The 27,062-nt window shown below is 48.5% G+C and overlaps 2 protein-coding genes and 1 non-coding gene across 10 annotated transcripts in view; 1 reads left to right on the top strand and 2 right to left on the bottom strand.

Moving 5' to 3' along the window:
* UBE2R2 (ubiquitin conjugating enzyme E2 R2) overlaps positions 1-11,520 on the top strand; it is a 95,254-nt gene extending 83,734 nt beyond the window's left edge. Inside the window, exons 4-5 of the mRNA XM_043927706.1 lie at positions 5,259-5,393; positions 8,316-11,520. Coding sequence (XP_043783641.1) covers positions 5,259-5,393; positions 8,316-8,535 — 355 coding nt within the window. The 3' untranslated portion in view covers positions 8,536-11,520. The remainder of the gene's footprint in view (positions 1-5,258; positions 5,394-8,315) is intronic.
* A 1,197-nt stretch (positions 11,521-12,717) lies between these two features.
* The window catches only part of UBAP2 (ubiquitin associated protein 2), a 112,235-nt gene continuing 97,890 nt past the window's right edge, over positions 12,718-27,062 (bottom strand). For all 8 annotated transcript variants that reach the window (XM_043927698.1, XM_043927697.1, XM_043927703.1 and 5 more), the window contains 13 exons: positions 26,085-26,124; positions 23,783-23,966; positions 22,833-22,902; positions 18,479-18,674; positions 17,824-17,915; positions 17,499-17,546; positions 15,117-15,195; positions 14,702-14,907; positions 14,387-14,486; positions 14,198-14,305; positions 13,972-14,039; positions 13,698-13,889; positions 12,718-13,604 (listed from right to left, as the gene is read on the bottom strand). In XM_043927698.1, coding sequence (XP_043783633.1) covers positions 13,509-13,604; positions 13,698-13,889; positions 13,972-14,039; positions 14,198-14,305; positions 14,387-14,486; positions 14,702-14,907; positions 15,117-15,195; positions 17,499-17,546; positions 17,824-17,915; positions 18,479-18,674; positions 22,833-22,902; positions 23,783-23,966; positions 26,085-26,124 — 1,479 coding nt within the window. In that variant the 3' untranslated portion in view covers positions 12,718-13,508. The remainder of the gene's footprint in view (positions 13,605-13,697; positions 13,890-13,971; positions 14,040-14,197; positions 14,306-14,386; positions 14,487-14,701; positions 14,908-15,116; positions 15,196-17,498; positions 17,547-17,823; positions 17,916-18,478; positions 18,675-22,832; positions 22,903-23,782; positions 23,967-26,084; positions 26,125-27,062) is intronic.
* LOC122673113 lies at positions 24,606-24,689 on the bottom strand. Its single transcript, XR_006334602.1, has one exon. It is a non-coding gene; the product is annotated as a small nucleolar RNA SNORD121A (small nucleolar RNA).

Raw genomic sequence — 27,062 nt, 5'->3', positions numbered from 1 at the left:
GGAGTCCCCTGGTGGTCCACTGGTTTAGGACTCAGCGCTTCACTGCCTTAGCAGGGTTCAATCCCTGGTCAGGGAACTGAGATCCTGCAAACCACACAGCTTTGGCCAAAAGAAAGAAGAGAAAGGCCTGTTTCTCATTTAATCCAGTCCTTTGGGGGCAGGGAACTCCTTTCATATTACTCTGCACTCTAAAACTACCTTAACTACTTTGGTACCAGCATCAGTAGTTTTTCTCTCTGGACCCTGAGGTAACCTGAGCCCCAGTTTAGAAGCACCTGGACTTCACATCAGAGATTGCTTTCCTTGCCTTTATGCTTTCTTATTTAGAGGCTTCACAGCCAGAACTTAGTTATCTTCAGATTGTCCCCTTGATCGTTAGCCACTGCTCCAAAAGATATTTGCATTGGAAGTCAGTAGTGAACTTCTCGGACCTTTTTGTTTCTTCATTCCATGTAATTGGATGATTCTTCAATGTATTGATCTTGGAGTGGGCAAGTAATGGGAGAGTTTTTGTGTTTGTGTATTTCTAGAGAGGGCATGGTGTTTTGTATGACTTGTGGAACCTCATCTGGAACTCCTGGTGATGCCCAGAACTCTGAAAAGTCAGAAAAGCACTACCTAATGTGAAACATGTCACATTTGTCAGTGTATTATTTGTTTTGAGATAAAGGAGTTCCTTAAGGTAGTAAATTGTATGTATTTCTCATAGGTTATTTATGGCACTGAAATATCAAGAGGCAAGATATGAGGTGCCAAAGTTTATTGTTGATATCTGTTTGCTGCTAAATTATCCAGCACTTGTCTGCCTCAGGATTCTAAGCTCCATATCGAGTTTATGGCTGTAGCAAGACAGCAGTGCAGGCGGCAAAAGGTTCATTTCAGCCTGTTGTAGGGTCTTGACTGCTGAATGACTCTGTTATCTGAAAGTGGTTCCATGTTCACATGTGTTTGCACTTCTCCATGACCACATGCACTAGTCTTTGATTTAGCACCTCAGTGAACATACTCAGAAGATAAAGTTGTGCAGGCTTTTGTAACCTGAAGAAGAGGAAGGAATTCCAGTTACCTTTGCAAGCCTAAGTTGATTTATATCACAAGACCTGTTGAGTAGTGAGAGTTGGCTAAAGGGGAAAGCAAGGAAAATGTGCTGTGGTACAGTTGTAGGGATCTAGAGCATTAGCCAGCTAGTTTCCACTAAGAGCTCAGTAGTCTCCTCCTCTTAGAGGAGGCTGGCATACTTTGTGGAAGAAGAGATCCACAGCCCTGTCCTCAGATGTCCAGGATTAAGTTTAGGGGATGGAAGTTCCTTACAGAATTGGGAAGTTTTGGAGAAGTAGGTATTAGTCAACAAAAAATGAAGCTGGGAGGGTTGGGACCCCTGATGCTGCCACATGTTTGTGACTAGGGGTCCACAGCACCATGCCTCCTCTTCTCAGTGGAAGAAACAAAATGTGCCTTAATTCTCTTGAGAACCAAATGAGAGCTTTCCGTGGGTGGGTGGGGGTTCTCTCAGACTTTGCAGTAGGATTCACAAGTGCTTTCTCTGAGGAACCACCCTCAGAACTACCTGCTGTATCTACTGCAGGCTCTTGGATAGGAAAGTGGTCTTTTTAAGGATTTGCTTTCCTCCGAAGGATAGAAAAGTGTTTTCTTTGCCGTGGGACCAGATGTATGGATCCACTCCAGAGGACACACTGTCACGTACAAGGGTCTCTCAGGAGTAGGTGAGGATGTTCTCCTGTCGGATCTTCTCTACAACCCGCGGAAAGGGCAGGGAGCTAGTACACAAGTGCTGGACAGCTTACACTGTGTGTAATATCCTTGCCAGCCTTTTTGAATCACGGTACACAGGAAAAATGAAGTGATATTATTTGTAGATCACAGTGTAGCAAACTGAAGATGCTCCTTTGGCCAGAAGTTGCCATTCCAGGCTCAGGATGTCCCAGGTCCTCCCCACCTGTCTGCCTGAGGGGAGTCACATACAACTTTTCTGTAACCCAGTCGTAACATACTGGTTGGGAAGTTTTGAGTAGGATATTGCAAATGGAACTGCATCAGAATTCTTTGTCAGTGTTGAGTCCTTTGCCAGCACTTGGTTATGTGTCCACTGCTGTGGGTGGGTAGGTTGTTTTTATGAAGGTGTGGCGTTGTTGTTTAAAGGTGTACTAGATGAAGAAGATTAACCCCATCTGAACCAGTGGCATGGATTCCATGTACCACCCCCCCCCAAATGATTTCTGCTCTCCAGACAAAGGGAGGAAGTGAAAACATGCTGGGTTAATAACTGTTACTGACAAATATTATCACAGTCTACTGTAGTTAGTGCCTGATGCTTCTGAAAGCATCATGGATTTCAATTTAGGGAATATATGGTACTGGAAGTGATTTTCTTTTCATAGAAATGGATGATTTACTATTTTTTAAAATTGTACTTTCCAATTTGGTGTTTCAATATGGTATTTACATTGCAACATATAAAAAATCTACTTGGTGAGCACTCCTGGGAAAAGTCTCCTAATTCTGTTAATATAATTCATCTGGACCTGTGTTGTCCAGTAGCCACTGTTACATTGGATAACACAGATTGTATGTTTCCATCATCACAGAAAGTTGTGAAGATACAGTACTGATTAGGACCATTAATCTATACCAAAGTTTGTCCTTATTCTGCTTATTTTTCAAACAGATTTGTATATGTTTTCTTCTGAAACAATCCTTACAGAATTTTCTACACATATTTTTCTTTTGCTTCTAGGATATTGTCAGTCCATTTCCCATTTTTGGCAATGATGAGTTTCTTTGAATCTTCTTACTGTAACTACTGAAGAAATCCAGAAGGATGGGGGTGGGAGTTACAAGGAGTTAACCTAATAGAAAGGGGGGGTATTAGAAAGGGGGGGTAATAGAAAAGGGGGTATCACATATTAATATATGTGATAAATGGATTTTAACTAGATGGGAAAGTTTTCTTTGAAAGTGCCTTTGTGGTAATCTTGTATAATCACGTAACAGAAACTCTTTACCCTTTTAAGGAAAAGGTTTCATCAAATCAAACATCTAATTGCCCGGTTCCCTCCCTTTATTTTTTGCTTGGAGTCAGGAGCAAAAGGCTATTTTGCAACAACACAATCTGTAACCTCGCACCAATGAGAAAAGGTAGAGAAATTTAATTTTTCGTCCCATGTTTCTTCTTAACTTCATGCACATAGCTTTTAGGGGAGAAAAAAGCATGAGAACTATTTCAGACATTTTTGGATCTTACTGAGTTTATTTTATCTAACAGAAACTTCATTCCCTGTAATTAAGGTATCTAGTTTTATCTGTGGATGAAAATTTTTCACAGAATTTCTGAACCCTAAGAGATCAGGGGTGGCATCTAACTCGCTGACAGTTGTACATTCAGCATCTCACTTAGTGCCTCTGGTACAATAGTAAGTGCTTAGTAAGTATTTTTGAATAAGATTTCTATTATTACGAAATTAGTTCTTCCATGTTAAGGCTGTTGCTTTTTCTCCATTCTCCTGCTTAACTCTTCCTTGCTTCCCTTAGAAGTATGGAAAAGAAATGCATTTGTGTGTAATACTGGTTTTCAGATCTTCTAAGCAGCCATGATACAAATTAGATATATGGAGTTTAGCATCATTTTTACCCTCTGCCATGAAAAGATTGCCTTCAAGTTAAGTATTTTTTGCTTCTGCTTTTTCCTTTTGCACTTGACTAGAGTAATGGAAATAAAAACAAAAATAAACAAATGGGGCCTGATTAAACTTAAAAGCCTTTGCACAACAAAGGAAACAGTAAACAAGATTAAAAGGCAACTTTCAGAATGGGAGAAAAATATTGCAAATGAAATAACTGACAAAGGATTAATCTCCAGAATATATAAGCAGCTCATGCAGCTCAACATTAGGAAAACAAACAGCCCAATCAAAAAATCGGCAGACCTAAACATTTCTCCAAAGAAGATATATAGATGGCCAATAAACATATGAAAAGATGTTCAGCATCACTAATTATTAGAGAAATGCAAATCAAAACTACAATGAGGTCTCACCTCATACCAGTCAGATTGGCCATCATCTAAAAATTTACAAACAGTAAATGCTGAAGAGAATGTAGAGAAAAGGGAACCTCCTATACTGTTGGTGGAAATGTAAAATGATACAGCCATTATGGAGAACGGCTTGGAGATTCCTTAAAAAACTAGGAATAGATCTACCATATGATCCAGCAACCCCCCTGCTGGGTATATACCCCCCCCCCCGGCCCTGCCCCGAGAAAACCATAATTGAAAAAGACACATGTACCTGAGTGTTCATAGCAGCTCTGTTTACAGTAGCTAGGACACGGAAGCAACAGATGTCCATCGACAGATGAATGGATAACGAAGTGGTGTGTCAGATATACAAAGGAATATTACTCAGCCATGACTGAATGAATTTGAGTTAGTTCTATAACCTAGAGCCTGTTATACAGAGTGAAGTAAGTCAGAAAGAAAAAAAAAATATAGCATTAACACATATATGGAATCTAGAAAAACGATGATGAACCTATTTGCAGGGAAGGAATGGAGACGCAGATGTAGAGTGGACTTTTGGACACAGTAGGGGCGGGGGAGAGTGAGACTAATGGAGAAATTAGCATCAACCTATATACACTATCAGGCGTAAGACGGACAGCTGGTGAGAAGTTGCTCTGTAGCACAGGAAGCCCGGTGTGGCCTTCTGTGATGACCTAGAAGGGGAGGTGGAGGGAGGGGAGGGAGCTCGGGAGGGAGTGTATGTAAAATTATGGCTGATTTGTGTTCATTGTATGGCAGAAACCAACATAACATTGTAAAAATTAAAATATATATATATACACATACCCATATAAAAACTGTATGGCATTTAAAAAGTAAGACATTGCAATTAAAAAAAAAATTTAAACCTTAAAAAAAAACTTCATTTTTAAAATGTTATTTGAAAAGCTTCCAGATGTCCGATTTTTGTAGATTGGAACATGTTGCCAGTTAAGACAGTACCTTCTACAGAATTCATATTTTGGCCTACAAACCAACCTTCATGCTAAACTCAGATTCCCTCTGTGTTGTCTCCCAGATAGCAACTTATTAACTTATTCCTAGTCTAACCAGTACTGGAAACAAAATTTTGATACTCCCCTAAAGCCTCAAATATTATAGTCTTAAATTTAAAACAAAAACCTTTGAATGCTGTGAATGTGAATATTCATAGCTGACCCTTTCTTCCTGTTCCTAGGACTATCCTGTTAAGTGTAATCTCATTGCTTAATGAGCCCAACACCTTCTCCCCAGCCAATGTGGACGCCTCGGTTATGTTCAGGAAGTGGAGGGACAGTAAAGGAAAAGACAAAGAATATGCTGAAATCATCAGGTAAGGCGCTTCGTTTTGTCTTCTGTTTGCTCCAAGTCTTCATACAGAATCAAAGTATATCCTGGAACCAGGGGCTTAAATTGAACTTAAATGTCGACTCTGTGTCTGCCAATTAGATTTATTGTTTGGGAAGAGGTTTGTGCCTGAGCCTAATGATACTGGCTTTTGAGAAAGCAGCAGATCTGATTTCCAGAACTTCCATGTTCTGACTAGTTGAGTTTGCAAACTCTTCCTCCTGATCAGTTTAGGGACACTGTTTTAGGCTTTCAACATGTCCTTTAAGTGTAGCAAACACCCAAGGTATTCCAGATATTTTTGTTTTCATATTTTTATTAGTGAAATCCTGTAAATTATTGACGTTTTTAACCACAGCAACTTCTTCCAAGGATCATCCTCGCCTTCTCTAACTCCCTTACCGTACAATCATTATCAACAACTGTATGTAGTACATGATTTAACAGAATGGAGTAAAAATCAGGAGACTTGGAGTATACTCCTAGCTCTGCCATGCCTTTTATTGGTTAACTTTTTATACATATATATATATAATTTTATATAATATATAATAATATATATAAATTTATAATAATATAAGTATATAAATATATATATTATAAATATACGTATATATTTATTTAACTGCTCCTGGTCTTAGTTATGGCATGCGGGATCTTTAGTTGCAGCCTGTGGGATCTTAGTTCCCAAACCAGGGATCAAACCCACGTCGCCCGCACTGAAAGTGTGGAGTCTTAGCTGCTAGACCACCAGGGAAGCCCCTATCAGTTAACTTTTGAGGGTCTTTAATTTTCCCATCTGTAGAAGGAAAAAAAAAAGGTAGATGGTATTAGGCTCAGCCATTCATTTCTAGTTATATCCTGCATAGAATAAAAGGTTTTCCTAACAGTACTTAAGGATTGGTAGAGCCCCAGGGACAATTCCAGCCCATTCTGTGTGTAGGAATTTTAGTAAGCACTAGAATTTATTTAAAAAGTCCCTGTCTATAAATCTAGTTGGCACAATACCATGTGATTTTTTTTTTTTTTTCTTTTAATGCATGTCATCTGACAGCTGAATAAGTTGTCTGTAAATCACCTTCAGACCCTCTCTCTATTCCACAGTCATTTGATGAAATTGCAAGGATAGAATCTGGGCATCTGTATTTTGTTTTTACCAGCCACTTAGGTGACTGGTTTATACCAAAGATTGAAGATAACTAGTTTAAGTAGTAAGAAGTTGAATGTGGAAGTGGATTGAGGATTGGAAAATGGGAATTCTTCATAAAAGTGTCAGACGGAATTCTGATGTTCACGAGAAGGTTGGATGTCAGGCACAATCTTTTTCCTTAAGGGAATTCATACTTCTGTTTGTAAACAAACAAATGACTGTGTAATATGATAAGTGCAACTACAGAACCATAAACAAGATACAGTGCAAGGAATATATAATATGTTCCTAGTAGAGAGAATGCGTCATAACCTAGAATTTTTCAGAGAGAGGGAGAAACATGTTTACTAAAACACAGGTGTATAACAGCATGACATGTCAAGAGAATCGTAAATTCTAATTTGAGAATTGATGGGAAATTAAGAAAGGCATCAGGTCTTACAAGACAGTGAAGTCAGAAGGAGGTGACAGAGTGTCACTTAAAGATTTTGTTTGAAAGGATAATCCTAATTGAGTTCCAAAGGAAAGTGATTGACCAGGAGACTAGCTGAGATCTGAGGAGGCTGCGATGAAGACAAAACTGACGGAGTGACAAACAAGAATGAGAAAACAGATTTGAAAATATTTAGGACTTTGAAGTAAGGAGCTGAGAGAAGAAAGATGGGAGAAGCTGGCCATGGAGGTGGACGGCGACAGGCCAGACAGATGAAGACTTGCTGCGTTAGGATTCCGTCAGGATGGAGAAGGGTATAGGGCTCAGAAGAGAGGTCCAGGCTGGGCCCTGATGATTTGAGTGCTGTCAGTATGAAGGGTTAGAACCACGGGAATGGATAAGGTGGTCCCAGGAGAAGGTTGTGAGAAGAGAGATTCAAGCCTGAAAGCCTCAACACCAGCCAGCATGCAAGGCAGCAAGATCAACTGAGAGAAGTCTAATTAAAAGGAAGACGGGGAGAATAGTGGTTTGATGCTTTAAGTTCAGTTTCTGTAACCCCTGGAGGGATCAAATTTTCATACTTGTTGAAGGGAACAACCTTCATGCATTCATACAATCAGTATTTGTTGCACAACTGTGTATGACAGACAGTGTTCTAGCAGCAGGGGAATAGAATTAACTAAGACAGACAAGGTCTTTGCTCACATTCGGGGTGAAAATGACAGAAGAGGGAACAAGGGAGGAAGTAGGATAACATGAGGGGTTGACAAGATGGCTCCTTTCTGTCAGAACAGGCCTCCTCTCAGGTGACAGATGTTCGTAAGTTCATATGTGTGGGGCAGAACAACTGATCCACACAGAAAAACTAGGTGTGTTTGAAGGTACCAAAAAATACCCCAGAGTGGCCTGAATGTTTTGGAATTGGAGAAAGCAGTGAAGTGGTAGGCAGGTGGGTCATGCAAGACTTTGAATTCAACATGAGATATTTGGATTTTACTCCGAGTAGGAGGATTATTGAGTTGTTGGGGCCTGCATTCTAGGTTAGTGTGGGACCAACTGGGGAAAAAAAATGTGAGGTGATTTCCAGCTAACCAATATTTGAGATCCATGGCTTCGAACACCCTTCAGAAGGGTCATTATTAAGTGTCCTTCAGACAGGTACCTGATGGGCTAGAACTTTTGGTGTAGTAGAGGGTATTTGTTAAAGATCCTTTTAAGTAGATAGGTTCTAAAGTTCAAAAACCCAAGTCACAAAGATTTTTAGATTATTTTGGCCAATTATAAAACCATTTTCCAGAGACTTACATAAACTATCCTCTCTTCAGGAAACAGGTGTCAGCCACTAAAGCCGAAGCAGAAAAGGATGGAGTGAAGGTCCCTACGACCCTGGCGGAATACTGCATCAAAACTAAAGTGCCTTCCAATGACAACAGCTCAGATTTGCTTTATGACGACTTGTATGACGACGACATCGACGATGAAGATGAGGAGGAGGAAGATGCCGACTGTTATGATGATGACGATTCTGGAAACGAGGAGTCGTGACGTGCTCCTTCAAGGCCCCTGTACTGCCCTGCCGTCTCAGGCCAAAGGGAGGGGAGCAAGTGGGGACCTAGCAGTGGCCCCTCGGCAAAAAGCTATCACGGGGGTGGGGAAAACAAACACGGCTCCTGCTGACTCCCCTTATGGATCTCAGTTCGCTCCTTTTTATGGACCTCTTAATGGAGAGAAAGTAATCCTCCACAGAATGTCTGAATTCTTGCATTCTTTACCCTTCCATCACTGTATTGAATTTTTTTTTTTTTTTTCCTTTCTTTAAATCCAAACTCCTGCCTCACTTCGTCTCTACAAAGCGTTCACAGCAAAACACGTTTGGTCTGTTTTTAGATTCTTGAAGAATTAGTCTTTCACCAAGACGTTTAATGTGTTTAAAGCTGGGAACCCATTGGGAGTTCACAAGTGCTGCATATGCTGGGTAGCAAAAGAAAGCCACCACAAAACCCCCAGAAAACAAAACTTTTTTTTTTTTAAAGCAGATTTGCCAAGGTTTAGCTGCTCATTTACGTGTGTGTGCATTTGTTCAGCCCCATGGTGGTGAGTTTTGTTTCTTAAGGCTGGGGTACAGTGGGCATCAGGGACTTTGTTCTGAACCTGATGAGACATGTTCCTAAGGGCACAGAACTGTTCAGCCTCACGTGGAAGAGAGGAATCAGATTTTGTTTTTTGAAATTGATTGGGATCTAAAGCCTGAAATAAATATTCATACTTTACATAGAACTGATTGCTATTTATTTTGAAGGCAGAGTTAATTTTGCCCCCCAGGGAGTGGAGAGAGAGTGGGGGGATTAGCGTGAGTGTGTGGAGACTTAGTGATGGGAACAAAGATTTAAAATCACTATGCCAGTTTTGGTTGATGCTGCTGGGAGAAAGTCAAACTGCTGGTGACCACTGTTGGGAGAGAAAACATCTGTTTCATATATGTAACATGGCCTTTCCCTGAAAGATACACTCTCACGAGCATTTTTTTTAAGTAGCGAGGTTTTAATTACTCAGTATTAATACTAGGTGCATGTGTTTAAGATTTTGGTTCTCATTGAGCTGCTTATACTGATAGTGGTAACTGTGGATATATGTAAGACCTGAGTGACTGGTTCCTGCTTTGCTCACTGGATGTGACCCCGACTTCTCTCCTTTTGATGTACTCGGGCTGCGGAGTGCAAGCAGAAGTTGTGCATGGAGCTTTCCCCTGAGCTGCTTTGTCTCTTTTGGCAGGGCCAGGGGAGTTGGCTGCAGGCAGTGTCCAGGCAACACTAGATCTTTCTGCCACACAATTGCTGCAGCTTTGATTTCCCCTGTGCCGATCGTGTGTTACTTCAATCAATATCAAGTTCCATCAGCCTTCACCAACCAGGGACTTCTGTACGTGGCGATGATTTTTGTTTCTTGTGGGGGCGGGCCAGTGCATAAGAGGGCAGTGTTCTTTCATTGGGAAAAATACCGCTATAAACTTACTTCAGATCCCTGTGCGCTAGCATCAACTCCTTTTCTTCAGATCGTACAGCTCAGAAAGAACGAAAGGGTTGATGAGGGACAGGGGTAGGATGGATCCTAGGACAGAGTAAGTGATGCTTAGGTCCTTAGTTCCTCCTTCCTTTCTGATCTCAGGGTTTTCATTCGCTCTTCAGACTCTCCAAACATTTGCTGACTGATTCCCAGCAGCCCTCTTTGGAATCTTAGGTTTGGTCTAGTATTAAATCGGGAATGTTAAACATGCTAAGGTTCATATGGGACAATATTGAGCCTGGTCCCAGAATCTGTCCAAACTCCATGGGGCTACCTGCACCTCTGAATCAACAACTGTGGTCAGATTCAGAAAACAAAGCAGCTCTCCTGTGATGTAACAGTGATGTTGAAACTAGCTTTTTATGCCCCACATGTACTCTCATCCTCCACTACTAGATAAACACACACACCCCACCTTTACAGCCAATAGCTTGGTCTTACTCTTGGAACCCTAAAACTAAGCCTTTACCCTTCCTGCTGAAGCATTTCTCTCCCAGGGCAGGCCAGACACTTCGGCGTTGTGGGAGGTGCTGTCCCATTAGGCCCTGTGGCCTCTGTTGCACATTGACTCGGGGAGCCAGAGAGCCAGGTGGAGGCTGTACCTCTCAGCCCTTTGGGGTTTTACTTTTGAGGGCTAGTTTAGTTTTGCCTCTGATGAGAGTACAATCAATTCCAGAAGACTGGGGTGTGTGTTGATTTGCTAGAATTGTTAGAAGGTGGACGTTCAGATAGCTCTGACTTGTAAAAAACCCAGGCTGGTTCCAGAGCTCTGTCCTGAGAACACAAACCACAGGAGACCTTGAGCACGTGATTGCTTTGGGGCGTGATCTTAGGCTCAGGCCACAACCTTGTGAGTACAGTTGTGCTGTTTGGTGCAACACGAATTCAGAAACCACCCTGGAAATTGGAGGTTCCTTCAGATTCTAGCGGAGGCCTCTGGATGCTCTTCAGGTCTGTGTATTTTGAGGCTGGGTGGACAAAGTGTATCATTGTGATTTTGTTGTTGCTTCTCACAGTCTTCCCCACTTTCATTTCACATCATTCCAGAGTTCTTTTCTGTTAGCCAAACTTTTGTAGTCCCTTCTCCTTTCCCGGTAATTACTTCTTTATTTGCTGGTTTCCTTATGTTTGGAAAATACATAGTAAGTGATTGAAGGGGAAAAGGTGTAGTTCTCCACTGAAAATTAACCCTCCACCCCACCCCACCCCCATCCTGATTTTAAAAAAAAAAGGTTTACATTTACAAAGATTCAGATGCAATTTTCAACTCTTCTGAAACCAGCAGGACACACCTGACTTTAATAGTTTTCTTAGCTGAAATTGTAGATGTTTTTCTTCAGTTTAACTTATGAGAAAAGATTATCTGATGCATTTTGTGTTCAATTTCCCCTTTAGTGGTTTATTTTTGTCTTTTTCTGCCCATCTGTCTACTAATAAAATGTGAAATAAAATATACCTGTATTGCTACTTCCCCATGGAATGACCCTTTTCTTGTGTGTTAAAAGGTGGTCTTAATACTTCCTATGTTCCCAGATTATACACAGGACTCAGCTGAAAAATTAAAAAACCAAATCCTTACCAGTTCAAGAAAGGTTACTAAAGACAAAGCCGTTTGTTAACCTTAATTCTGAAATAGGGCACAATCTGCTGGTACAAGTAGGTCAGTGGACTGATGGGCGGGTGCGCCACTGCCCTCCTTAGGCAAGTGTTTTGTTTTTCTTGTCACTTATCTTAACTTCCTGCTGTTAAATCAGTGATTAGGAGGCAGTAGGTGCCATGATAGTTAAGTTGTGGACACTTAACCTTTTTTTAAGCCAGCCAGCAGCGCTCAACATATCTGATGAATGACTGTTGATTTTAGAGGTCAAAAGCAGCGAAAATGAGGACTGTGCCCCTGGGCTGGTTCCGTCCAGCATGTTGACCTGAAGCGAGAGGCTATAATGTAATGCTCTGGGCAACACCTCAGGGCCCTGAACTAGCTGCCAGGTTGAACTACATCTGTGCCTAACAAGCATGGAGATTTGCCTCCTGGCAAGACACATGGATAGTTTTATGGCCCTAGTTCCTTCTGCCCTGGTGGCCTGGAATCAAGAGGGAGGAGCTTAAGGGAAGTCAGAATCCTGGCCTCAGATGAATAGTTCCTTGGGACCTTCTAGAGCAATTTAGCCCAGGACCCACTTACCTACTTCACAGCACCTTGACTCACGTTAGAGCTATCAGTTAAGATGGCATTTGGCTGATGAAAAGCAAAGGACAGAGGGTTTAACTATTCAAACTTAAACTCTCTCACAGGCCTAGAACTGTGTTCTCAGCTCTTACCTTTGGTTGGAAAAGAAATTACCCTGCTTGTCCCCTAGGTCTGTTACAGAGCTGGAAGAAAAGCAAAGGTAATGGACGATGTCTGTGCGATGTCGGGGGTGGGGGTGGGGTTAGCTACCTTGTCAGCTGTATCCTTTACCTTTCCTGTCTCCCTGGATGCTGACTGGGGGCAAGAGAAGGGCCCAGCAAAACAAAGAATACCCAAATACCCACTGAAGCCCTGATGACCTATTACCAGAAGACAGGAGTTATGCTTCAACCCTGTGAAGTCCCGGGTACCTGGCACTGTAATGAAGACACCTCTGCCCTGAGCCCTCCTTCAGTCACACCATACAAGAGACCAAGCATGCTCTCAGAACTTTATTAGGTGGAGTTTGGGCAAAAGAGAAAACCTCCGAAATAGTCGCCCTCCTGGTTCAGGACAACTGGAATAGAGGAGCCTTTGCTGAAGATGTGCTCTCACCGAAATGAAAGCATATCTGATTTTTTTTTAATGGGGGGAGCTGACTGGCTGAATATCTGAGCGCAAATTCAGAATTAAGAATGGTCAGCCAGAGGAAGGCAAGTCTGGGGACAAGACCAGACGCCTCTGCTCTCTATGGAGACAAACAGGTGCCACTTTCATGTTGGGTGGGGGATGTATCTCTGCTATTCCCAGATCAAGATTTGGAGGGAGGGGAACATGACAAATGACAAAAGGACCAGTTTCTCAAAAAGTGAGGGAGAAAGTAATTACACAGGGACAGAAACTCAAATAGGTTTACAAGGAGGCGAGATAAGTCGTGATTCTTCATTGGTACCTGACCCTGGTACCCCAACTGCCCTAAGGCAGCCCTTCCAGCACTGCCCGTGTGGGCGGCTATGGAGAAGGCCTGAGGCAGAGGGGAGGGGGCTTCAGTGGGGAGAGGGGCAGCTGCTCCCCAGTCCCCCAGGACTTGGATCACATTTACAAATACATACATAAATACATTACATACAACAGCGAGTCTGGGAGGCAGGCTCCCCCACAGAGGCTCGGCTGACACAGTTACATGTCTCAGGAATTCGAGGAGAGGGCGCCGGGCTCCCAGAGAAATGGGCTCCATGTGTTTTCTCCTGCCCAGGGGAAGCCCACCCAGCCCACCCCACTTCAGGGTTCAGTTTGTCCAGTATGGAGAGTTGCCGTAGGCAGGTTTGGAGGCTTGCGACTTGGGCTGCAGGGAGCTGGGCTGGTTGCGCTGGCTGGAGCCGCTCTGAGGAGGAGAGAAGGCGGTCAGGGCTGGAGCGGACCATCACCCCCCACCTGGGTGTGCAGGGCCGGGCGGCTGCCGCCTCCACCAGCTCACCTGCGCGTCCTGCGGGAGGTGGTGGTGCAGCAGCTGTGAGGGAGGCTGCTGGTGGGCAGGCAGGATGTGCAGGAACGGTGGGGGCGCGTACCCGGGCGCCGCTCCAGGGCCCAGGGGCCCGGTGGAGCCCAAGGCCGAGGGCAGGCTGAACGGGGGTGGAGTCCCTGCATGGAATCCCTGCTTGTCAAACGTCTGCAGGGCAGAGAGACAACAGTGAGGGCCGGCTGGGTGGCACGTGCCCCAGCCTGGCCCCCCAGCGCCAGGCCTCCCTCACCTGAGTCTTGTTGTAGACAGACCCAGTCATATCAGGGAGGCCGGAGGTGCTTGAAGTCGCCGACACTCCTGGAAGGAAAAGCGGCGGGCAGTTCCCACAGCAGCCAGGCCCAGCTCCGGTCTCCCCCACCTCCAGGGGCCCTCTGGGGTGGCCTCGCCTGAGAAGGAGTCAGGGTGGGAGACAACTGCTCTGGGCCTCAATCCTGGACGGAAGAGGGTGAGGCTACCTTTGCCAGGCCCAGAGCCTGCAGCCTTGTTCTGCGTCTGGGATGATCCACCATAGCCACCCTTGCTGTAGTCTCCCGCTGCGGTGCCCGGGGTCAGGTCGTCATAACCTAGCGTGGAGGGGACCAGAGGCGCGTGAGCGTGGTGAGCCCGGCCTGCCCACGCCTCTCCGGGCGGGGAGCACCCCTCACCGGTGCTGTAGCTGTGCTGGCCGTATCCGCTGGCCTGCTGGAAGGGCGTGGCGGCGGTGCTGAGGCTCACCCCGTGCTGCTTGGCTGAGGCCGGGGGCACCTGGGGAGGGTCAAGCAGGACAGGCCTTAGTGCGGAGGAGAGCGAGGGCAGCAGGCTGGCACAACCACCAGGGCCACGCCCGCCAGGTCTCCAAGCAGGTGACACAGGAACCTCGCCCCCGGCCTGGACCCACTCTCAAGGTCGGTGAGCCCGAGTGGGGCCCTGCCCCCCTGCCTGCTGCCCCCGGAGCGGGAGGCCAGCCCCCCGGTACTCACAAACATGGCGGGCCCGTACTGGAAGGCACCGGGCAGGCCCGTGTAGTAGGGGAGGCCGGTGTAGCTGTAGCCGGGCGGCAGGGCGGGGTTCAGGAAGGGCTGCTGAGCCGCGTGGTGGGCCTGGGACTGGCTCTGCTGGGGCTGAGCCAGGGTGGTGGGCGGTGCGGGGGACGCAGAGTCACCTCGGCCGAACTTGGTGACATCACCTAGGGGAACAGGGGCACTGATGCAGTCCCCACCCCGCATCCCAGCAGGAGAAAAAGGCCCCTGCAGATAGAACAGGGCTGGCTGCTGGCTCAACAACAGGAAGCTGGCAGGTCTCTGCAGCCCTTCCGTTTGTTTCCAGGCTCCTGGGATGGGCCACAGGCCAGTCCTTTGAGCAGCCCCTACTCCTAACCCCCTGAAGACGACTAACCTGAATATGGGTTACTGGTGAGGCTCCCATCTCGACTGGCAAGGGCTGGGGGTGTAGCGAAAGGGATCCCATAGTAATCCTAGGAGAGACCAGAGACTCGGTCAGCAGAATGGCCTCACCCACTCCTAGGACAGAGGCCCCACAGGCAGCTGGGTGCTCCAGGGGAGGCCACATTCCTGACTGGGCTGTGGGACTCACAGGCCCACCACCAGAGGGCAGCACTCAGAAAATTCAAAACACATGATGCCCTTCAGAGTTGTGGCCGCCACACAGCATGTAGACGCCCGAGCAATCCCTCAGCCTTCCCCGGCAGAGCCGCTGGATCCCAGTCACACAATGATCCTGGGCTGAAGATGCTATGGATTTCTTGGGAGATTTCCTGGCAGTGAAACCAAAGTGGATCCAGAGGAAGGTGTGGGTGCTTTTCCGGGAAACTGCTGCCCACGAGGAAAGCAGGAGGGCTTTCCCTCGGCTCAGAGGCCCCAGGTTAGGACTGGCAAAGCCTGGGTGGTAAGGGTCAGGGCAGACCTCCCCTTCTCCACAGGGCTCCACTGTCTCTCACTTCCGCGCACACTTCTCCCAGCTCTTGTGCAGTGTCAGGGCTGTCAGGGCTGGTCTCTCCTAGCTCAGGACTGACGTGTGCCTGCCTGTAATTGCTGCCCTGATCTGTTAAACCCTTGAGGCTCCTCCTCCTCCTCAGGTTTCTACTTGTCCAGGTAACTTTCCTAGCTGCCCCTTAGAGTCCCTCTCACTGGAGAAGGCACTGGAATTCATTTGGCCTGTGACCCTCACCAGCATCCACCTGTGACATGAAATGCACGCGAGGAGGGGGAGCTAGGAAAGCACAGCTGGTGGGATTCAAGTGGGGACAGGCCCGCGGGAAACCCAGGAGGGGGTGCTCTTTCACGGAAGAAAACGCAAAGGTGGGAATGAGCACAAACGTACCAGAGGCTAGGAAATGACCGACCACAAGGGAAAATGAAAGAAATCTCTGTCTCGAAAGACAGGCTCACAAGTGACTTCCTCTAACGCACAAAAAGATGAACGGAGTATGAAGCAGGACGGCCCCCGGGCCTGGAATCCCACCAGGTCACTCTGAGGGCCCGACCAGCACCACACACAGACTCGTCTTTCAGAACCAGCTCCCACGTTCCATCCCTGAGGCCCTGGGGTGCGAGGTTTCCTGAGTGCCAGGAGGACTCAGGCCACGTTTCCTGGGTTCCCTGCAAAGCCCCAGGGCTTAAGGCAGCCCCAGAAACTCTTGAGTTCTGTTTTACACCATAGAAATCTGCCAGCACATCCTCAATACCTTTCTGGGCCCTTGGGGATGCAGGCAGAAAGCCCCACAGGCCCTCGGGCAGTAGTGGGGGTTTGCAGTGGCTGCTGGTTTGCACACTGGGGAAGAGCAGCCCAGCTACAAGCCTCCGGAAATACCCCAGCAGATGAGACAGTCTCCCAAGAGAAACAAGCTTCAGCCACTGGGCTCTCTGTGGTCAGCCCAGCGCGGGCAACACTACTTGTGGAGGCCACCACGCTGCCCTGCACGAGTGTCGGTGGGGGGGTTCCACTCCAGTCTTCAGTCTGACGAAGGACACCGCACCTTCACTTGGGGAAAAGGAAAGCCCGTGCCCAACCGAGCTGACATCAGTGTCCAAATAGCTATTACTCCCTGACAATGTGACAGATGCCCCAGACTGCTGAAAATGATCAGGAGTCTGCTAAACAGCAAACTGAGAAGGGAGCGGCAGGACAGGGGCATGCAGGCTGCCCATCAGGGCGCACGCCTCCGTGTGGACACTCCTGCACTGCGTCCTGTTCACGCGGCCATCCCAGAGAGGGCCCAGCGCCTCATCCCGGGAGCAAGGGCCGAAACGGACAGGCAACACTGACCTCAGAGTGAGGCTGCAGCAATCAGACGTTCCAGGGCCAGCAATCTTACAAACAGATGGCAGGCTAGACCCGGAAGGGCCCTTCAGGACTGTCTGTTCCAGCCACTCACTCCAAAGAACAACGCTGCCATCACCAATGGCCACTTCAGAAGCTAGACACTAGACGGCACTTTGAAGGACAGGACTTAATAAAAAGCCTAGGGGCAGGCAAGTAACCCCATGTCCTGGTCGATTGTTTTGTTTTTTAATGGGGGGAGGTTTAAGGAAAGAGAAGGACCCACATTTGCTAGAGGCACTGCCTCCCGGGGCCCCAGGTCCCAGAGAACTTCAAGGTTCCCAGGCTACAGCCTCACCAGGCAGCACCGTCACAGCAGCTTTCCCGGCTGCAGTGCGGAGGGAGTCCTCAGGCAAGATGTCCTGAAGGCCAGACAGTGGGTGGGAAGCATGAGACTAAGAGCCTGAAGCCCCCCAGCCTCTCCCAAACCCCACTCACCACTGGCAGCCGTGACTGCAGCATCTGGAGCTCGTCATAGCCGTAGATCTGCATGAGGACACAAAAGCTGTCAGAGACCACACGCCACCCCTGCGGAGCCCAGGCCCACGTGGGGCCAAAACAAGGCTGGGGGCGGAGGACACGTGCAGGAGCAGATAGGGCTGAGCCGCTGTGGGCAGACCCCCACCCTGACTGAGTGCAGCTGGAGAAAGGCCCAGGGTCTGAGGGCAGAGCTGGCCTCAGGGGGAGCAGAGGCAACTCAAGACCCCCCGAGGCCAGCGGGGCGGAGGGGAGCCGGGGGGCCAGGAGGCCTGGGTGCGCTCACCGGGTAGGCAGGGAGCAGTCCTCCGGGGCCCACGAGGTACTGGCTGTGCAGCAGGGGCGGCGCCCCCTGGGGCAGGTTGGGGGGCGCTTTGCCTGGAGAGGCAAAGATCAAATGGAGTGACGCGGCCCCACACGAGTACAGTTCCTCAGCTACGGGGGCTTAGCAGAACGCAGCAGACTGGGCAGCCCCAGGACAGGGAAAGGCTGGACCGCAGTGGGTGAGCTGCTAGGAAACCACAGTCGGCTGGGCCCACACAGCCTGTCCAGGTCTGGCTGACGGGCAGTCACACGAAGTGACCAGGAGCAGCCCAGGAGAGCTGCCCTGTCACCGCGGCTGCAGGGATGAGTGAGGACAGGAAAGAATGGGGCGCTCCAAGCAGAAAGGCTGCCGGGAATCCTGCCCAGGGAGCATCCTCCCCCGCAAAACTGAGTTCACCACCAGCCAGGATCTGGCCCCCACCCCAATCCCAGCTCTGGAAGAACCAGGCCTCAGGAGGTCAGTGGGACAGAGGACAAGCCCGCAGGGGCAGAGCCGGACGGAGCTGTGGGTGTTCAGTTCCCGTGAACCCCCAGGCCTAGCCACCAGGGCCGCCTCCCAGGAAGCCAGGCTACACTCTTGATTGGGGGAGGGGGCTGGCCAGGCCACGGGGACACACCTGAGGTCATCAAAGGCGCAGCCCTGGCACCGCTGCTGGGGGCACTCCCGGGGGCACTGCCCAGGCACAGGCTGTTGACTGTGTTCATGCCGCTCGGCAAGCTGAGCCCTGAGGACACGGCGCTCGAGGCGGAAGTTGCTGCCGTTGAGAAGGTGGCCGAGGGCTGTAGGGAGGGGGCACTGTCCACGCTGGGATGCTGGCAAAACAGAAAAGCCAGGGTACATGGATCTAGGGGCAGAGCAGAGAACGCACGAGGACTGGCCTGGGCTGTGGGCCCACGGCCTCAGGCTGACCTGTGTGCTCGCCCTGGCCCCTCACTGCAGCCACGGGTTCACAATCGGTCAGCTGAGTATCAAGACCACCACAACTGAGATTTATCACCAAAAATCCTGCTGAAAATCGCTCAAGTTGCTCATGCTCTGGTAATTGAAACAGGCACAGAGACCTAGAGTAAAGCTTAGTTCACAGATGAACACAGAGAATCTCAACAGGAGGTGAAAACCCACCTCATAAAATAGCAGGAGAGTGGAGCCCAGGGCCATGGCAGCCCAGCCCAAGGCAGGGCCTCCTGGACACCTCTGACCTGAAGCCGCAGGCGGCCTTTGCTCCAGCATGTGAGGATATTCTGTAGGTCCTCAGGATCTACACCAAGAAGGGCACTGCCCGGCCCTACGCCTGCCCGAGAAGAGCCACCAAGGAAAGAAGGGCAAAGCCCAGCAGAAAGCTTTGAAGAGCCTGAGCGCCAAGGGCACCACCCAGCTGCCAGTACCAAGGTGGCAGGAAGGGTAGATACACCTGGTTGGGCAAAGTGAGGGCTGAAGAAAGAAGAAAAGGCTCTGCGAGACTGAACGTGTGCAGCACAGAGAAGCCGAGAAACTGACGAGAAGCTGACGGGGAAAGGCCAGGGGAAGGGACACGGTGCGCCATCCTCCACGGCCCGGACGGCTGTGCAGGTCCCAGCCCCACAGGCTGCCCTGCCCGCCCAGGCACGAGCAACCAGATCCGGTTCAGCAAGAGCAGGCTCCGAAAATTCTGGTCTCCCAGGGCTCCCCAGGACTCCTGCCCCTTCTACCGAGATGGAGAGACAGACCAGCGAGAGAAGGGCCCAGAGTGGGGCTGAGGCTGCTCACTACCCACACTTCACGAGCCCCCGCACAGAGGCCAGCTTCCACCCGAGGACGTCAGCCACAGAGTCAGAGACAGCTCTGACCACGCACTGCGATGTCGCCGGCCACCCAACCTTTCAACCACAGGGTTAAAAAAGAAAAACAAAAAAACTGCAGTGTGGGGAGTGGGGGGAATCCACAGGCACTCGGGAGTCATCCAGAGAGCCTCTCCTGCCTCGAGTGGGCCCTGAAAGGGTCCCCGAATCTGCCCTTGCACCTCTCGGATCTGTGGAGAAGACAAGCTGCTGGCCCGCTCAGTCCATGTGACGGGGCCGTCATTCAGCTCTCCAGACGGGCCCAGAGAGCACAGCTGACCACACCTTCCACAGACCACGAGGGGCAGGAGAGAAGACGAGATCCTTTACAAAGTGGGAGAGACCTGGCTCTGACAGATGATGATGTACCTGACTATTTAAAAATCAAAACTATTTCTAAAACAACAGACCTAGGGAAAATATTTGCACTTCCCATCACAAAGGGCTACTTAGTAGTCTTCCAAATACAGAAATAAACACCACAGACTGGACAGAAAAATGTAAACATCTCAGCCAAAAGGGAATTTAATGGTTTACCAATGTATAAAATAGATGTTCAAGCTCTTTTAGTTAAACACTATACTGACAGGTCATTTTTCTATTCACACATTAGAAAAATACAAATATTTGGTAACATCATTTCAGGAGGCAGTGGGGAAAGAGGACACGTCACTGTTTGCCAATGAGAGGTAAGGCGGCTGAAATCACTGCGCAGAGCCACGTGTGTGAGAGGACACGTGTGTGAGAGGAGTCTATCCTGCAGACACAGCATGTGCAGAAGGCTGTACACCACTGTCTGCACGGGTACGTCTCACGTGCGTGTGCTTCGCAGATGCTGCGTTTCCTACAAAGTGAGGGTCCAAGGCAACTGGGGGTCAAGCAAGTCTCCTGGTGCCAATTTTCCAACAGCACCGGCTTCTTTTCGTCTCTGTGTCACATTTTGGTAATTCTCACAATATTTCAAAACTTTTCATAACATTTGTTATGATCATTGGTGACCTCTGATGTTACAAATGCAAAAAGATTACACCCTGCTCGAAGGCTCAGGTGATGGCCAGCATTTTTAGCTAATGTATTTATTAACTAAGTAAGATACATATGTTGGGGGACTTCCCTGACAGTCTGCTGGTGAAAACCCCATGCTTCCACTGCAAGGGCCCTGGGTTGGATCCCTGGTTGGGAAATTAAGACCCTGCATGCCACACAGCGAGGCAAAAAAGAAAAAAAGATAGATATGTTATATTTTTTAGACATAATGTTATTGCACACGTAATAGATAAGAGTGTGAACAAAACTTCCATGCACTAAAAAATAAAAAGATTTCTGTGACCGACTCCCCCACATTATTCACTTTATAGCAGTGGTCTAGAACCAAACCCACAGTATTACTGGAATATCAAAACTGAAAACGGCCCTCAAGTTCCATCAGAGGAGGACTACTAAATAATGCAATGCAGCAGAGCTGTGAAAAAAGAACAAAGAACTCTGATCCAACACAAACCTCCTAAAGATACACTGTTGAGTGACGGGGAAAGATATAAAGATACAGGAAACTGCAGAACGTTCCCATTTACATCACAGGACAAGCAGAAGAGCAGAAAGGAAAATGACTGTGTATGCATTTGATAGTTTAAGAAAACAAACTCTAGGAGATCAAGAAAATAATAGGAAAAGGGGCAAACAAAGTAGAAAAGAGACAAAAACTCTCAGTGTGTCTTTTTACGTCTTTCGTTTTCGAGTCTTGTGACAGAGCCCGCCTTAGCAATTGCACAAGGCAATTCTGGCTGCGGCCGCTGGGACTGCACGACAGTCTCCTGCTAAGACGCAGAGCGCAGCCAAGCGTGAGGGCGACAGCACCCACGATGGGGTCCAGCGCTCCAGGGCTCACAGAGGGACACCTCAGGGCGCAAGGCACAGGTGGTGGGCGGGCAGCTTGCTCCAAGGACAGAGACAGTCACACCAATCTCTGCTAGGAAGACAGTGATCTGTGCGTTTCAAGCAAAGAATTATGTATAAACCAATTTCACTTAAGATAAAATAGGAATGCCACAATGTTGGCCAGATACTGATGAAAGACAGGACTGAACCTTTTCCACCACTTCATTCTACAGCAAAAGATTTGACTTCTTCTTCAGAAGAAACTACTTTGCCAATTTCCCAACTTCCCCATTCACCTGGGCCCAAAACTTCCCTCCCTGCTTGAAGACCACCTACTCCCACCTTGTGGAAGCCTGCTGTCTCCTGGGAGGGGGGCACTTGGTTCTTTCCTGGCACCTTTCCTTCCGTGTTCCAGTCTCTCCCAGCTTTTGGAACTGTCTCCTCCCCTATGCTGCCTCATCCCAGTCAAGGAGCCTTGACACTGTGCTCCCAGCTGTACCGCTTAGATGCCAAGACTTCAGTAATCACAATCCAGGGTCACCCTTGAACACATCAGGACCTCCCTAGCTGGCACCCCATCTGCACTTCCATTCTTGCCTCTCCACACTCCACACATGCTTCTCCAACAGGACCTTCCCAAAGCCCCCACCCCTGAGCTGGCGGGAGTGAAGGCCCCATGACCACACTCACTGGATGCGGCAACACTGGCTGGACCATCTGTCCGTCTCAGAGACACACAGACTCTTCCTTTCCCTTCACAAACTCTCCCTACAATGGACTTCACAAAGTCCCAGAGTCCTCTCCAGAAGCACTGCTCTCGATAAAACTGGACTTTTCGCAGAGCCCAGTCCGCAGGGTCGCAGACTCGGACATGACTGAGAACACACGCAACAGATGCCAAGCAGAAGTTAGCGACAAGTCGACTTTCCTCTAAAAAGCTCGCAAAGACCCTAACATGAGAAGCCCCAGAAAATAAAACCAACCCTGCCAGGCAGAAAGGTCTCCTAGAATGAACAGTGAATTCTGGGGAACAAATTCACCACCTGACAGCCCTGCCCATCATATCAGGTCTGGAGAACCGATTTCACTACAGAGGCATGAACCACATGTCCTCCGTGGGGCCTAGGAAATCATCCATTCAAACCATGAACCTAGATGAGACATCACAGCCAAGTGATTATTCAGATTCACAAACTACAGCCGCCCCCACCCTGCCCACGCCTAGGCCCCAAGCCAGCTAAGGAGGGGCTGGGTGGGGGAGCAGGGAACACTTACTGTGTGGGATGTGCTGGCTGAGAGCGGCGTGTGCGTGGAGGCGAGGCTGCTCTGGTGGCTGGAGAGGGAGCTGGAAGACAAGACAGACCACGTGTCCACCACGGCCCCCACACCAGGGGCCACTCGGCAGGCAGGCTATCCATGAGCTCGCCTTGTCCCACTGTGGGAAGGCCTGGCTGGACACCCTTCATTTCGCATCACCTGGGACAGCTGTTCTGTGGTTAGAAATGACCTAAAGGCTTGCTCGCTCGCCATGAGGATCCAGGACATCCTTCCCTGGGAACCTACAGAGCCTGCTTCAGGCAGCTCTAACCATCTGCTCTGAGACTGTAAATGGTAAGAACAGGATTGTACTAAGAACAGTCAGCCTTGGAGATCCCCTTAAATCTGTGTGTGTGGAAAGAAAGTTCCTAAGTCAGCCCCACGCACCAGAGCTTGAATGCCCATCAAATGCAGAATTCAAGAAGCCTGGCTTCTGCTCCAGGCTACATGAGGCAAGAGAACCCTGCTCAGAAGGTCGGTGTGGACCCACCAGTCCAGTCCTCCCACGCCTGTGCTGATCACTCATCTCGGAACCCACAGCAACTGCCACACAAGAGACCTGCTCAGAAACCCCCCAGCACTCTCACCCCACATCACAGTGATGGGGCCCAGAATGTGGGGCAGGGGAGAGGCAGGGGGCCCCCTCCTGAGGGCTAAAGAGGAGCAGAAGCAACCCTCTGGCCCCACCCCACTCCCAAGGACCCAGGGCTGTGTGCCAGCAGAGCGTTACAGGTGGCAAGACTTTCACACCCAGCGCCCGAGACCCCACCCCTGCCACACGGCATTGCTGCGGAAGGCCAGGACGACAGGCAAGGGCAAGTGTGGGCTCTGCCCATGGACACAGCCATCTGGAAGCTTCAGGACTTGGCCTTGGTGCCTCGGACTCTGGGTCCCTGTTGTCCCCATACCTGCTGAGCTGAGAGAGGGGACTGCTGGACAGGTCCCCGGGCTGGGACAGGGAGGGCAGAGTGGCAGTGTGCTGGGATGCAGGGGGCAGAAGCGGAGCGCAGGAGGTGGTGCTGGGCAAGGAGGCCACAGACGGGAGGGCAGAAGGAGGGTCTGTTGTCTTTGGAGCTGGAACGGATGAAGTAGCTGTAAGAAACAGATCAGTTTAGCTCCAGAACCAACCGTGGTATCAGAGAAATGCTCAGTGTTTTGTGACAGGCTGGCTGGGCTGAGACACAGACAGTGACACCCCAGGGGACGATGCATGAGCAGGCTGCAGGCGGGCCCCGCCCTGTCTGCCCTGACGGTGGGAAGGGCGGTCAGAACACAGTCCCCAGGTGAGGATGGAGCTCCAGTTTTACCACCACACGCAGCCCTGATGTGGGGGTCAAATCCTCCCGACTAAAGGAACCCGACCCTGAGCTGCACCCAGACACGGAAAGAGGCTCAGAGACTGACAAATACGGTCACAACATGAACACAACAAAGGACAGTGACCACGTAGTGGGGGAACCACCCAGGGGTTAGGCTTCTATCAAACGGGTATCACAGCAGGCTGACCTCAGGAAAGCTCATCGCCAGTAGAGGGGAGGAAGGGGCTAAGAGCCCTCTCCAGGGTACATACAATGGAGAACAACACACACCTAAAACCTGAGGAAGACACCCCTGCCCTCCACAGCTACTTTCAAAGGTGAGCATCTTCTTCACACTTCAACAGAACAGACCTCAGAGCACATAAACGCATACATTAGGCTTTCAGAAGAATAAGAATGCAATCAATCCCAGTTGCAGAAAAGACTCAGTTTTAGTGCCATCCACACATACAACTCAGATATGTGCTTGGAAGTGAAGCATCATTGCCTTCTGCAATTAGGAGGGGGCAGCACCTTGCTTCGGAAGGCCCTGAGAGTCCAGGGGACATGAGCTAGTGGAAGGGAGGACAGCTCAACAGCCAGCACAGGCAGTGACAGGGCCACACGAGCATGGTCAGGTCTGAGAGTGGTCCTCACACCCCTGAGGCTCTTCACTGACAGGCCTTCCCAAACGGCGCCCGTTCTTCCATAAATCAGATAAAGACACCACACGTCCCTGGCCCAAAATTCACCTCCCCGGGTGTTGGATCACATCAATGACAGGTTCAAAGAAAGTGTGTGCTGAGTGTGTGTGTGTGTGTGTGTGTGTGTGTGTGTGTGAGAGAGAGAGAGAGGGAGAAAGATGGTTGGAGAAGAGTGCATGGGAGATAAAAACCTATCTAAAATGCACACTATTTTATGGACATCTCACATCTCATTATCTCACTTGAAATCTCCAAATAAAATCTCTTAGTAAACCTCTGTGTGTTCTCGACCCCACACCTGAGCCAAAGAAACTTTCCACCACAGATTGAGGAATTCACACTTCCTGTGACATCTAGTGTTCTCAGAGGTACCAACGTTACCTGCTGCTCTGGCGGTCCCTCAACACCAAATCCAACTCTGGGTAAATCAACGTGTCATTTCAATTCCAACCGAGGCCCATTCCTGGTCTGGCAAAATCCCACAGCCACACTCCCCAAAATTTCTAAATAAAAAGAGGGTTTTTCTGGCTTCCATACCCAACAGATATCCATTTGCTTCACTGAATGATCAATGAAAATCAGTTTCATTTTAGATGACCATAATCATTGATAAACTAGCCAAGAACAAAGGGAACAACTAATGGGAATTCACCTACACTAACTCCAGTGATCACTGAGCTGTACTGATTTGGTGGGCTCTCCCTCCATTTCTCCCAAGGATTTATAGTGAGCAACATCTCTCTCTCCAGAACCAGCATGCCAATTTCTGCTTTAAACATCTTTCACATTACTGAAGTGAAAGCCCTCTTAAACTTCCTGGAATCTAGGCCTCTGAGAAAAGCATATTTTAAATCCAACCTACACTCCACACTTGGGATGCAGTCTTAAGACAGCACAATGATGCAAGACCCCCTTCTTGCTGTAGATGTAATACCATCTAGTAATACCATCACCTACCGTCTGGTCACAGGGCCTCTCTAGCTTAACTCTAGTATATGTGCTGCCGAAGCAAGCACATCTAGCTTAACTCTAAACTGAAAGAAATGTTGCCAATGATGAGTCAGAGATAGCTATCAGAAAAGATGGAAAAGGACTACTTTTGCAGAATTAGCCATTGGCCAATCGTTTTCCCCACCACATCAGCTATGCCCTTTTTCTGTCTGTGGTTTCCACCAGCCACAACAAGAATAGTTAGCTCATATACTTACTGTCTACTGTCTGCTGACTTCGACTACCACCATGTCCATTCTATAAGAAAGAGAAAATAAAGTAAGTAAACCCTCCATCAAATGACAACCTAGGTTGGGATTTAGCCACAAACATATGAAGATTATGAGTTAAGCAAAGAACTATGACCTGTTTTGTTTCTTAAGAAAAGGAGAGGCAATACCACAAATTCTTAATAAATCCCAGCAAGCTGACCTTATTTACACCAAACTGGTTATTTAAGGAAGTAATAAGAATAAAAAATAAGACCAAGAGCACAGGAAGCAATGAAACAGTCCTAAAAATTATTAAGCTGTAGGCAGGACTTGGGAACTCTCACTATACTGAAATCACCACAAGCCTTTCTGTCTCATGAGTACCCCACATACTAAAAAGTGTTTCCAAATTATAATGAAGATAACTTTCATGCAAGGAATTATATTTTATATCATTCAATTGGTCTGAGTTAACCATCAAGCACTTCCCTAGAACCTTCAAACAGAAGGAGGCATCCTCACAAAGAAAACTTTACTTCCACAGATGGAGTGTGGAGACCCGGCAGAGAGACTGAGGGCTTCGCTGGTGGCTCAGTGGTAAAGAGCCACTCCTGCCAAGGCAGGAGATACAGGTTTGAATTGATCCAGGAAGATCCCACACGCAGTAGAGCAACTAAGCCTGTGTGCCCCGTCTACTGAGCCTACAGGGCTCAGACAGGCTCTGGATGGGACACGGAAGCGGAGGAGATGATCTCAGAACAGAAATTCAGTGCACTTTCTTTCCATGAAATCCTATATACAACACAGTTTATTCTTAAAACAATTTGAGATTATTTATAAGAAATGTAGACAATAAAACAGAACTGCTAGGGAAAAACAAAGCAGAACAAGAGCTAGACGACTCAGAGAAGAGAAAATCAGTACAAAGGGCACACGGAGAGCAATCAGAGTTCTGCTCCTCTGCCTCCCTCCCAACGATGGTTC

Source organism: Cervus elaphus, chromosome 16 (assembly GCF_910594005.1).
Source record: "Cervus elaphus chromosome 16, mCerEla1.1, whole genome shotgun sequence".
Classification (NCBI taxonomy): Eukaryota; Metazoa; Chordata; class Mammalia; order Artiodactyla; family Cervidae; genus Cervus; species Cervus elaphus.
This window is presented reverse-complemented; position numbering and strand designations above follow the sequence as displayed.